General features: G+C 44.0%; 1 protein-coding gene across 1 annotated transcript in view; it reads right to left on the bottom strand.

Moving 5' to 3' along the window:
* ALPK2 (alpha kinase 2) overlaps positions 1-12,763 on the bottom strand; it is a 101,085-nt gene that overhangs the window by 51,181 nt on the left and 37,141 nt on the right. The window contains exon 4 of the mRNA XM_036419415.2: positions 7,137-8,595. Within this exon, the coding sequence (XP_036275308.1) occupies positions 7,137-8,595 (1,459 nt within the window). The remainder of the gene's footprint in view (positions 1-7,136; positions 8,596-12,763) is intronic.

The raw sequence follows: 12,763 nt of genomic DNA, 5'->3' as shown, positions 1-12,763 counted from the left end.
CCCATGAGAATCACCTAGAGAGCTTAATAAAAGTGCAGGTTCAACACGTCTAACGGGAATTTTAGAGATTTGTATTTTTAAACATGTACCTTATAGGTGATCCAATGCAAATAAACCCCGGCCCTCACTTTTGATGCGTTGCCCTGAGGACTCAGAGCACCTGAGCAGAAGGAGGCCTTTGGGCTCATGCAGTCTCTGTGCTACAACACATGTGCTATAATGACCTAGCCCTATGACATGAGTGAATAGGGAAATGGCCCTATGAGATGAGTTAATAAGGGAATGGCCCTATGAGATGAGTTAATAGGGGGAAGACATCAGTATAATGCAAATGCTGCATTGGTTTCTGTGTGATTTTTCCTAGGCTAAGGGGCTCTGAATCCCTGGAGTAAATGATAGAATCTTGAGCAGGAAGTTACATAGCCTGTAACTCAGCTTTTGCACTGGCAGCAGGGACTCTTTCCAGTCAGATTTTAATAAAATTGAAACCACATCCTGGCCCCACGGTCCTCTCTCCTAAGAAGTGCACTCCAGGCCTGTGACTGAGGGCAGGCAGCATCTCCCAGGCCCACCTTCCCAGCAGCCCCGCTGGCTGCTGGAGATCCCTCTGCCTCAGCACCCGCCAGCTTCCTCTGTCTAAAGGTATTTCGATTTTCCACTTAATTATCTTGTGTATTTTTAACCACTGGCCAACCTGAGCCACCGCCCTCGCTGGTCCAGGGGAGCTTCCTGGGTACATTTTTGCTTTTGTCTCTGGTATTTAAATGGCTTGTTCATGAAGTGGCCTGTGAGGAGGCTACGTTTCCCAGGAGTCCTGATATTTTAAGTGTGTGATTTTGCAAAATGTAAGGTGGTTCATAAATGCATGTATTGCACTGAAGCAGGAACCCCTATGTGTGGAGGATACACATTGCTGTGCTTTGTTCCTTGGCTAAGACTGGAGGGGCCCCAAAATCCCTGAGAACACTTTTACAAGGATAACAACTTTAGGTCTCTGCAGCCCTTGGGGGGACCTGGAGCCCCTCAGAGAGACCCCTGCATTCCTAGCCCACCCTAAAACCACCTAAATCAGGACTTCTGGAGGTAGAAAGACCACAGGTGATTTTAAAGCACAATAAGGATTCTCCTCTTTGGAGGTACAGAGAATCACCTGGGAGCATTTAAAACCCCCAATGCCCAAGCCACGCCACAGACAGAATTTGAGCAGAATGTCTGGGAGTGGAACTTGGGCATCAGAATGTTTTAAGGTCCCAGGTGGTCCCACATGTAGCCAGGGTTGAGGCCATTGTTTGGGGCTTTTCTAATCTGGGAAAGATTTCATCTCTAGACCAGGGCATGTGGGACATTAGTCTGCATATGTGTCTCCTACGAATTCTGGGTCAGTGGGACTGAGGTGGGGCCTGGGATTCTGCATTTTGACAAACTTTCTGCAGACCACACTGAGTAGCAAGGCAGGGGAAGTAATGATGTTCCATTGATTCTTTAACACAAACTGGGTACTATTCCTGCAGGGAACCAGGACATCCAAACATCTTGCAGGTCCAGGCAGTGGCGGTATTTGGCAGGAGAGGTGCATCAGGCTTTGTGATTAAAAACAAATGATTGGCCTACACCCTGGGTTGGCCATGAGCAGTGCTGACAGAATATGCGACTGCCAGGTGCTGAGAGATGAGCACTTATAAACTTCTGCCCTTCCCATCGTCAGTAGAGCGCTGGCTTATCAGCCTCCTGGAGGCAGTGTTAACAGTTGTTACTTTGGGGATACATTTTTTATTATGCAAATGAATCAAAAATTTCAAGTTGTGCTGTTCCAGATATGAAAACTATATTGTAAGAAGGTTTGGATTATCTGCTTATATTTTTCTAGGCTTAAAAAAATTTTTGGTGAAGACCTACTATGTACCCTGCCTGTCACTAGTTACCTGGCCATGCAAATTTTCAAGCTGTTGCATACCCTAGTTTTGCACTGCCTGCTTAGCTACTAAGCTGAACTTATATTAAACTGTTATCACATGAACCTACACAGGTGATATGTTTGCATAGATTTAATACACATGTGCACCAATACATGGGAAACTCTGAATAAGATCAGTAGAAGCTGTAATTGTTATAGCATCTACTGATCTTACTGGTTGTGATATTATACTACAGCTTTGCACAATGCTCCTAACCAGGGGAACCTGGGCAAAGTGTACAGCGAGTGCTCTGTATTATTCCTTACAACTGCATGAGCATGGACAATTATTTCATAAAAGTTTCAACCAAAAAAAGGTATAAAGCCACTTGTAGCCAGCCATCGATATGTCTTCAATATGTGGAGAAAGAACATATGTATTTAGAAGGTAAATAGCCCTAGCCTGTTTGGCTCAGTGGATAGAGTGTAAGCCCGCAGACTTAGGATCCCCGGTTCAATTCCAGTCAAGGGCACGTACCTCTATTGCAGGCTCAATCCCCAGCCCTGCTCAGGGCGTATGCAGGAAGCAACCAATTGTTGTGTCTCTCTCACATCGATTTTTCTCTCTCTGTCTCTCCCCCTCTTTCACTCTCTCTAAAAATCAATGGAAAAAATCCTTCAGTGAGGATTAACAACAACAATAACAAAAACGAGGTAAATAAACAAAGTAAAGAGAATAATACTTATTAAATATTAACTGCATAATAGAGACTTCCTGAGCATCTTATATGCAAGGCTTCAATCCTCACAACACTATGAAGTATTATTAGTAGAATTAGAATTAGAATTAGTGTTATTTCTGGTTTTGATAAGGAAATTGGGACAGACAGCTTAAGTATTTGTTCACAGGGTCACAGAGTCAGAAAGCAGCTGGGCAGGAACCAAACGCAATTTTGAGGCCAAGAATCTTTGTTTCTTTAGAGGGAGAAATCGTAGGTAAGAATGAGGAAAGCATTTCAGGGGAGGTGCAACTTGAAGGTCCCTGCAGGATCTTGAAGGACCAGAAGAGCCGAGCTAGCAACAAGCCATGCAAGCTCATTTCAGACAAGAAGATGGAAAATACTCTCTGAGAAAATGCTTCATTTTCCAGATAAGGAAATCAATGGGTATGCCTGCGTTGCCTCTCAGAAGTAGATGGAAGCAATATTCTGGAAGATCTTAAATGCTAAAGTGATATAAGATCTTCCTGGATCTGGTTAGCATTGTGAGAATTACTAGGAACTGATAAGGCCAAGGTTGTATGTGAATCATCAACATTCACAAGGGATATATAGATGCTCTAGCACAAACCAATCCATTCCCAGGACCAAAGCAATGGAAAGCAATTTCCTCTTGGAAAGTTGGTATGTGAAGGGAGCCACGGACTATACTTATGACAATGAAAGCCATAAAGTGGTTGAGACTGATCATCATCCTATGTAATAAAACCCTATTATGCAAATCAAACAGCGGAACAACCAGTCGCTCTGATACACACTGACCACCAGGGGGCAGACGCTTAAAGCAGGAGCTGCCCCCTAGTGGTCAGTGCACTCCCACAGGGGGAAGCGCCCGCTCAGCCAGAAGCCTGGCTCATGGTTGATGAGTGCAGCAGTGGTGGCCAGAGCCCCTCTCGTCTCTGAGGCAGGCGAGTGGTAAGGAGTGAGAGGTCCCATATTGCGAGAGGGTACAGGCCAGGCTGAGGGCCCACCTCCCCCCCCTCCCCTAACACACACACACACAGTGCACAAATCTTGTGCACCGGGCCTCTAGTAGAATCATACTTGGCTATACCTGGAATTTAATCTATTATAGTATCATGTAGCTACTTACTAATTTTTGATTGCCTATTATGTGGCCAGCACTATTCCAAGGGCTTCAAATATTTCAATGAACAAAATGTAGTGACAAAACTCCCTGCCACCATAAAGCTCACCTTCTAGGCTTAGTGCTTATTTCTGATCAGAAAGGCTCTTATCAGAACCTAAGGAGACATTCCCATACTGTAGACTTGAGACCCCATGACCCTAGAGAGAAATATAAGGCCCTCTGGGGTGAGGCTGGGCAGCTCCGCCAAAGGACAGGCACAGCACTTCTGATTTAGGAGTGAGGATGATCTTACCCCAGTGTGGCTACAGGGAAACTTAAGATGGGCAGCTTGTCAGGTCTTGCCTCTGAGTTGGATCAGGAAAGTGAGATCAAAACCAAGGTGAAGGATTGGCAGTGTACCCTTGAAGATGATTCAAGTTCACCTGGGCTACCCTCTCTTTTTTCCATTCCCAAACTGGGATTAACTTTGGCATCTTCCATGAAAGTGGAGAAACTGGGGGCTTTCCAATCCTAGCCTGGGTAAGTATTATTTCAAGACAAAGCAGAACAAGATGGCCTTGCATTGCAAAAGCAGGAAAGGAAGCTAGGAAGTAAGTACACCTGGAGACCTAGGTGTGGGCAGGAGATAGTCTACAACATAGGCCTGTGCTTGTAAGATAGAATTAGAGGCATGGAATTTTTCCCAGAATGCTAAGAGCAACATACAGATGAAGAGAAAATACTAAAAGATAAGCTGCTGGTCACTGTCTCTACAAAAGACACCTAAGGTAAGTGAATGAGGCAAGAGCCAAGTGTGGGTAAATTTAGTAAGTGTTACCCCCAACCAGGGATCTTTAATCATTGCAAATTTTTAGTTTCCCACAAGCCTTAAATGTCTGAGAATAGATATTTAAAATGTTTACTGACTTTGTTATGAAAAGATTCATTTATCTTTTGGGGGGAACAGTATTTTAAAGTTTGATTTCATTCCCCTTGGCCCCTTCCCATGCTTCTGTGTCACATTTACAAGAATATTTAGTCATTTCCTGTAAACCTGGCTCTATTGCATATGTGTGTTAGAAACACAGACATCTCCTGCAGTTCCACGGTAACCTTTTGCATGGGTAAAAGAATCTGTACTCACTATGCTACTTTTCCCATGCAAATGTTCTTGTTTTAGTCAAGGCAAAATAATTGCCACAGATAAAGAAATCCTATTTCGAATTCCAAGCTGCACAGAACTGCTTTGAATATACAGCTTTTGTTCACATTTCTGGTTGTCCCTTGAGTGAGAGCTCAGCTCTGTTACTGGGCACAGCATAGTGAGAAATGGCAAGCTTTCTCAGAAGTCATGTTCCTGGTTCTGAGATAATAGCTGTGCCACAAAACACAGGAGCACCTTGGGCTTGTAGTTGGCAAGCTGGGTGTGCATTCAGGAATGTGTGAGTGTGTATGTGTGAATATGTGAGCAAAAGGCCCACAAGAACTTCAATAGACTCTGGCTGGGTAGCTCAGTTGGTTAGAGCATCATCCTGACATGCCAAGGTTGCGGGTTCAATCTGTGGTCCAGGCACATACAAGAGTCAACCAATGAATGCGTAAGTGGGAAAAGTAACAAATTAATGTTTCTCTCTTTCTCTTTCTCTCTCTCTCTCAAAGTCAAAAATAATGAAATAATTTTTTTAAAAAAGAACTTTGATAGAGACAAGAATGTGCATAAGACAGACAACCCTGGCCCCAGAGATGGCCCATTGTGTTAGCTGCATTGCCAGTCAACAAGTGAGTAGGCTGGTCAACATGACTATAGACCTCAGAATTTAATTCAGGCACAAGCTGAGGATGACCAGGGGGGTTCCTTCCCTTAGCTCCTCTCAATTTTGGTCAATTGAAGAGCTAGATATTGCCCCCCCACAGTCAGGGTCTAAAATTATAGTGTCAATAGCCACTTCCTTCTTTTGGCTATTTCACATCTCCCCCCAACCTGTAATAATTAATTTGTCCAAAGAAAGGCTCAATATGGGTAAACAACTGTAAAAAAAAAAAAAAAAAAAAAAAAAGCACTTTGCTGAGCCATGAAGAGTATTTTAGGAATGGAAAAGGAAATGCTATATTTATTGACATGCAAAAATTAATATCGCAACTGAATTTTGCATTGACATTTGGTGCAACCACCTCTGTAAACTTATCTTGGGCATGAATCTGTAGTCATGGGCACGTGCTCAGCAAAGTGGTAAGTATTAAAAAAACCAAATAGGATAAATCAGCTCTCGTACAAAAAGTAAAGTATAAATGGGGCTTTTGTATGTCAGTTTGGGCAGTGGAACAGAACAATTTTGCTCAGTAAAAAAGCTGCCTCAGAGCTGGAGACTTTTAGATTGCCTATCTTATGGCTTGATTGTTAGAAATCAATGTATTTTTACTTTTTTACAGTGAGTTTAATAAGTTGGAATGCATTGGGGAACATTTTGGGTTTTTTTGGAGTATATCAAATCTCCTATAAAGTCAAGACTAGGCTCCTATATAAAGTTGGGGGAAGGGAGAACACAAGATATAGTAAAAATAATTGATAAATAACTCTTCTTATGTATTTATTTACTAAATGAAATCTGGGTCACAGTATAGCATTGGCTCAAAGCCCATTGGAACCCTTTCAAATTAAAGATATAATAAATTCATATATCAAGTACAACATCATCTATGCATAAATTATCCCCATGAATTTAATTCCATCTCTTTAAAATATACCCCAAATCAGTAGCAGGAGAAATAAATATATTTCCTGGCAGTATTTCCTTAGACTCTTTTATACTTTGTGATCTAAGCAAAACAAAATAAGACACACATCCAATCCAAACATCCCATCAGCACAGCAAAAATCTGCATTGTCTACTCTGTCCAGCATCACTGAGAGAATTCTTCAAGTCCTCCAGACACACTGAAATCTTTCATTTATGCTATGAATTCTGATGAAAGCCAGCATTTACCATTTTCAAAGTGCCCCCTCCCAAATGACTAAAAAGAATGTTTTGTTTTTGTTTTGTTTTAAATGCTACACCCAACATATGTGTTTGAAAACCTTTCTCAATAGTGACATTGCTGATAAAACACATGCAGCAGACGAACTATCGGGTTTCTTTGTCCAGCTGTCCTGAAGCCCATTAGTGCCTCTGACTTCTCTCTTCTTTTGCTATAATTAGGATGGCTTAGGGTTTATCTGGGCCTTTTTTCAAAACCAGATTTCCTTCCCAGCAGCAGCAGCTGTCATTCACAAGTACCCTGCCCATATTGTGGTATAGCAATTGGGAGTAGGAAGGGAAAGGACACACACACACACACACACACACACACACACACACATCTTTATCTTGTGATTTTTGAAAAAGAGGAACCTTACCTGAGGATGATCACTCTGTTCTGGAGCCCAGCTTGCTTCAAAGAGGTCATTAACCTGCACCTCGTGGCCCTCCGAGTTCGGGCTCCCTTCCTGAGTGGGAGCGCCTGGTGGGGTTTGCAGCCTTCTTGAGTCTTGCTCTGCCTGGAGCGGAAGAGTCCCTTCTGCAGGGGCCTGGGAATTCAGATCAGGAGCTTCCTCTCTGGCATGCAAACTCTCTTGTTTGTCACTCTGGGCTAGGGGCTGCTTGGAAGGCTCCTGGGGAGAGAGGTGATTGAGGGTGCCTTCTGCTGCGCTGTCTTCCAGGCTGGGACTCCGCTTCTTGGGTTTTCCCTTCGTGCCTGGTCGCCGCGCCCGGGCAGGCTTCTCTGAGCTGCTCTTGCTCTGTAAATCCTTTTCCCCTACTTTGTCCTCGGGCACAGTCTCCAAACTCTGGTTCATCCCTGGCTTTTCTAACTCATCAGACAAGCACTTCACCTCTCTGCATGCCCCTGCTTTATCCATGGTTAGCAGATTGTCGCTGGCGGGTTCCGCTCCTGCCGGGTGGCTGTCTCTGGTTTCTCCTTGAATTCCTGGATAATCATTTTCGGCAGAAGCGGTGGGTCGTTTATATCTCCCCTGCTCTGTTACCGTAGACGTCCCATCCTCGTGAGAGCCCAAAGTCAGAGTCATCCCTGTGTGCGGGGCTGGGGGGCTGGGGGTGGAGGCTCGGAGACGCCTTATCCTCACTCCTTGGGACCGTGAGTGATCACCACTGAAGCCCGCGGAGGCCAACATCTGCCCGGTGTTATCTGACACCCTCGGCCCACAACCCATTTCACTGAAGAAAGGCTCACACTCCCCCAGGCAATACTTGCTCAATTCCACCTCTTCGTCATCGCTTTCTAACAAAAAAACACACTCAGTCCCCTCGAGGTGCCTTTGCCAAACTGCATTAGAGTAATCCGTCATAACGTCGGAACATTCCAGATACTCCAGGTCATCATCTGAAAACTCCTCAGTGTAGGTTAGGGTTATCTCTGGGCAAAGTTCATAGTCGCTCTCAGAGTCTGTGCTGGAAACCTGTGGGCTGGCCTGCTCGTCAGCAGGGGCCCTGTCACCTGGGCAGATGGATGTGGCTGCCTCTGACAGCGGTAGGCTGGCGCTAATGTACTTCTGTGCCTTGAGATTTTCATGGCTGGAGTGCGGGTCTTCATCATTGTTTAAGGCACCATCCGTTAACTTTGGTAATGTGGACTGCGCTGTCCCAAGACGGTATACATCCTCATCAGTTCCACTCGGGCTTTTCTGCTCCTGTGTCTGTGTCTCACGTTTCCAACCTGCGTCTCCATCGTCTTGCGGGTTAGGGGTGAGTTGTGCATTCTTCGACGCACACTCCACCTCAATGGAAGCAGAACAGCAGATCATTCCATCACTGTTTTTAGCAGAAATCTGGTAAATAGCAGCGTCACTTTGGGTGCAGCTAAAAGTGAAGAAAGCAGACGGGTCAGTTACCATGGGTGAATGTGCATGCCGGCATTTCTCCCATCGAGGTACATAGGACATAGGCATGATCTTCACGGCACACTCAGGACACCTTACATTAAGACACACTGTGGTCTCCCTAGGTTTCTAGTCAGAGGCAGCTGGCTTCTGAGCTCCATCTGCCCCGGTTCTGCTAAGAACCCTGAGAAGCTCAGCGTTTTCCCTGAAGACTTCCCACACACAGCCTTACCCCAAATTGAAAAGGCTGCGAATTACTTAGATGAACGGGGAGATGTTGTATATTCTAGTCTCTTCTCTCTTTTTATTTTAAGCTATGTTTACGCTATGGGACTTTGTAAAAGCAATCCTTTCTGGAGTGAGATGTTGTATACAAGTAACTGAAGTCTTCTACTTCATACAGTAGAACCGGGTAAGCAATGACTCTTTAAGACCATGCTAAGAAGGCCTGCTTCTTACCAGGAAACTATAAAGATAACACCATACTAGGTTCATGTGCATGAAGAATAGTGATATTTCCTCTTGAATTTGCCTGATTATTAGATCCAAACCACAACCCGGGAGACTCTTTGGGTGGAAACCCCTGTCCATGAGCCACTTGACTTACGTAAATCAAGCCCAGTGTTCCGCCTTGGCCCAGCAGGGAAGGGACTGAATCCTGGATCATGCCAAGCCTGCTCTCCCTTTATTGCCTGGAGTCACGTGGGGCCTAGAGTCTGACATGCTTTGCTGACCTTTTCCGCTAGAATTCTCCTCCAGGCTCTGCAGTCCCCATAAAAACTTATTTCACTTGCTTTATAATTTGCATTCTCATTGATCTTGTTTGACATCATGGTGATTGTAACATTGCAGATCTCACTCTGTATTATCCAGCTAAGAAGTCAACCACATTCAGAAGGCAGGAGCTGGAGCCTGGCTGGGCCTTAGAGGCAATGCTTAGACGTTTACTGACTGATCTGTGTGAAATGTGCACAAATGTCTAACCCAGAAGGTCAGTGATAGACACACACAGCTATGGCCCATCATCTTCCTTATTCTTCTTCCTCGTTGGAGGGGCCCCTTTGTCTCCCTGAGCTCACATGTGTTCATAAGCCCTCAAACATTGGATGCCAGCTCACAAAGCCCTCATTTTTGGAAATCACAGACTAATTCTACTTTTGTTCTCAGGTTGTTTTGTTGATAACTTGGTTCCCAAGTAGAAGCCACTCGGGGGTGGCTAGAATTGGCCACCCCTGACCCATAACTAATATCTGATTTTGCTTGGGAAGAATGAAATTTAGGGCAACTTCCTGGGGAAAATAGTACCTGCTTCTGTTGATTTTATAAGGTTATTCTGAGATTCAAAACAGAAAATCAGCCCTGGTCTATGTTGCTCAGTGTGAGAGCACCACCAATGCACCAAAGGGTCACAGGTTCAGTTCCAGTCAAGGGCACATACCTGGGTTGCAGGTTCTATCATCCAGCCCTGGTCAGAGCATGTGCAGGAATGGATAGATATGTCTCTCACACATTGGTGTTTCCCTCTCTCTCCCTCCCCCAACCCCACCTTTCCACTCTCTAAAAATTGATGGAAAAATATCCTCAGATAAGGATTCACCAAAAAAAGAGAGAAAGAGAGAAAAAAATCAATGTGAAAGGGTTTTGCACAGCAAAAACTTTATGCCATATGTATTCTATAAGAATGTGGATAGAGTTATTAGCTAACCCAACTATGATAATTATATTGCAATCTGTATATAGAAAAGCTTAATATGTTAAGTGTCCAACTGATCAGTGGACTATTTAGTGGACCACTTGACCAATTGCTATGACACACACTGACCACCAGGGGGCAGATGCTCTGACCAGTAGGTTAGCTTGCTGCTGTGGTCTGGCCAATTGGGACTGGGCGGGGTGAGCCAGAAACACTCTGGAGCCTTCCCTCTCCCCGGCCTCTAAAATGTCTTTTCTAATTAATTTCCTTTCAATGTGTACAAATTTGTGCACTGGGCCTCTAGTATAAATATATCAAATCAGAATGTTGTACACCTTAAACTTACACAATGTTGTATGTCAAATACAACTCAATAAAAAAAAGAAAAGGATGGGTAAGTGCAAAAACCAGGCTACTTCTGATTCTCAAGAAGTTTATGAAATAATCATCAGAGACTCTATTTAAAATTCTTGAATCAGAATCTGTGGTTAAAGGACCTAAGAATCTGCTTTTAAAGAACTTTACACAGCCCGGCTGGTATAGCTCAGTGGTTGAGCGTTGACCCAGGAACCAAGAGGTCACCAATTCAATTCCTGATCAGGGCACATGCTTGAGTTATGAACTCAATCCCCAGAAGGGGGCCTGCAGGAGGTAATGTTTCTCTCTCATGGATGTTTCCATCTCTATCCTCCCTTCCTCTCTCTCTCTCAAATCAGTAAAAATAATAGTTTGGGGGGGAAAATTAAAAATAAAAGATCTCAACATATTCTTCTACAAATCATCCTTGGCCCACCCTCATAGATAGCCTTATCCTCATCATCATTAATTAGGCATAGGTCTCCTCAATTAAAGCTGAAGGAGGAATGGAAAGAAAGAGAATTCTACTTGTTTCACATTGCCCACACCATTCCCTTATGTCTCTTTTCAGTGAGTTCTTAGAGATTTGGCCTCAGTTAAGAACTCATAAGGCCCATGAACAGCGCACCATGGGCTTCTGTCTGGAAAATCCCAAGTAATTCTGATTTCCTGATTTATCCAGGCCATGATCTTTCTGCCAGAAAAGCCATCTTCCCTAAAGGTACCATGACTTACATGGAAGAAAAAGAGACAGACGAGAAGAAAATAAGGCCAAAAGGCACAACGGGCCTGGTAAGAAATCAGTAAAGGAATGGAACAGAGATCGCTCTCAAGAATTAAGAAGGGAAAACACAAGGAATTTTAGAGAAATAATTTGATTAAATATACAGTATTTAACTTCTGAATGACTAAGTGGATGAGAGAATGTTCTGATTTAGTAATGAATGATTTTATGGAACATGTGTTTAGCTGATATAAGACTTATAAGTCATCCTAAGTACAGTAAAGAGGAACGGGAACTGGATTAAGTATAATTAACTTCTCCCTGGTTAATGAATGCCTTTTTATGAGTTACGGTTTGTGGTTGACGTGTCCTGGATCATGATCTCTAAGCACATTAAAGAGGAGGGGAGGAAATCGGGCAGGGAACCAGCATTCCTTGGAAGCCTCCTCTCTGTTCGCCCTGTGCTAGCTGCTCCTTGGCTGTAAAATGCAGGCTCAAGGAGCTGAGTAATTCCCCCAAATGGACAAAGCTAGTAAGTGGTGGCGCTCGCATAGGAAACCAGAGCTTTCCAACCCTGGAGCGTGGTGCTGTGTGTCCTGTTAGAAAACTAGCATCAGAGAGGAGAAATGACAAGAGTTTAGAGAGATTTTTTTGTGTGCAAATATAGTGTTCCTGTCCTAAGTTTTTATCTTGATTGGTCAACTGACCAACTTGTGTCAAATTATGTCCTGATGCCTGGTATGTTAAGAGCTGAGGAAGAGTCAAGGAGATGCGTGAGACATCATGTCCAGTCCTAAAACAATATGATGCCAGTGGGAGTGGAAGAGGGGCAGGTAATTATATAGGTTTCTTAGAGAAACGGTCCTGCACTAAGCTGAGTGATACAAACTGGAAGAGCCAGGGAGTCCAAAGAAGAGACTTCAGAGGTAGCAGCTGAAATGGTGTGAATAGGGTTGGGGTTTAGAATCTTTGCACGATGCTGGCAAAGAGACCTGTTTGACCCACAGTGATCTGACAGGAATGCAGAACCATCCAGGAAGAAATTCCCTGAACAATTAAACAAGGCCTCCTTAGTGTCTTTCCTTTTGGCGGAAGGAAGCAGCAGCATTCCTCTAGCTTGCTGTGAAAGCCTGGCTTGAATATTCTAGGTACTTTCCGAAGTAATCACTTCCATATTAAAGGAAAAGAGCCCCATACAACCTTAAGTAGGTGGAGTTCTGAGCTTGAACCTCCTGGATTGGTCTAAACCACAGGTTCTCAAACATTTTAGCAGAAGGATGCTTTAGACTAGGGGTGTCGAACTCAATCAGAGAAGGGGCCAAAATCTAAAATCCAGCCTAAATCGCGGGCCGAATGGTTTACTGAACAGTCATA

This window comes from Pipistrellus kuhlii, unplaced genomic scaffold (assembly GCF_014108245.1).
Source record: "Pipistrellus kuhlii isolate mPipKuh1 unplaced genomic scaffold, mPipKuh1.p scaffold_m20_p_6, whole genome shotgun sequence".
Taxonomy (NCBI): Eukaryota; Metazoa; Chordata; class Mammalia; order Chiroptera; family Vespertilionidae; genus Pipistrellus; species Pipistrellus kuhlii.
The sequence above is the reverse complement of the archived record's forward strand: the minus strand, read 5'-3'. Positions and strand labels throughout refer to the sequence as shown.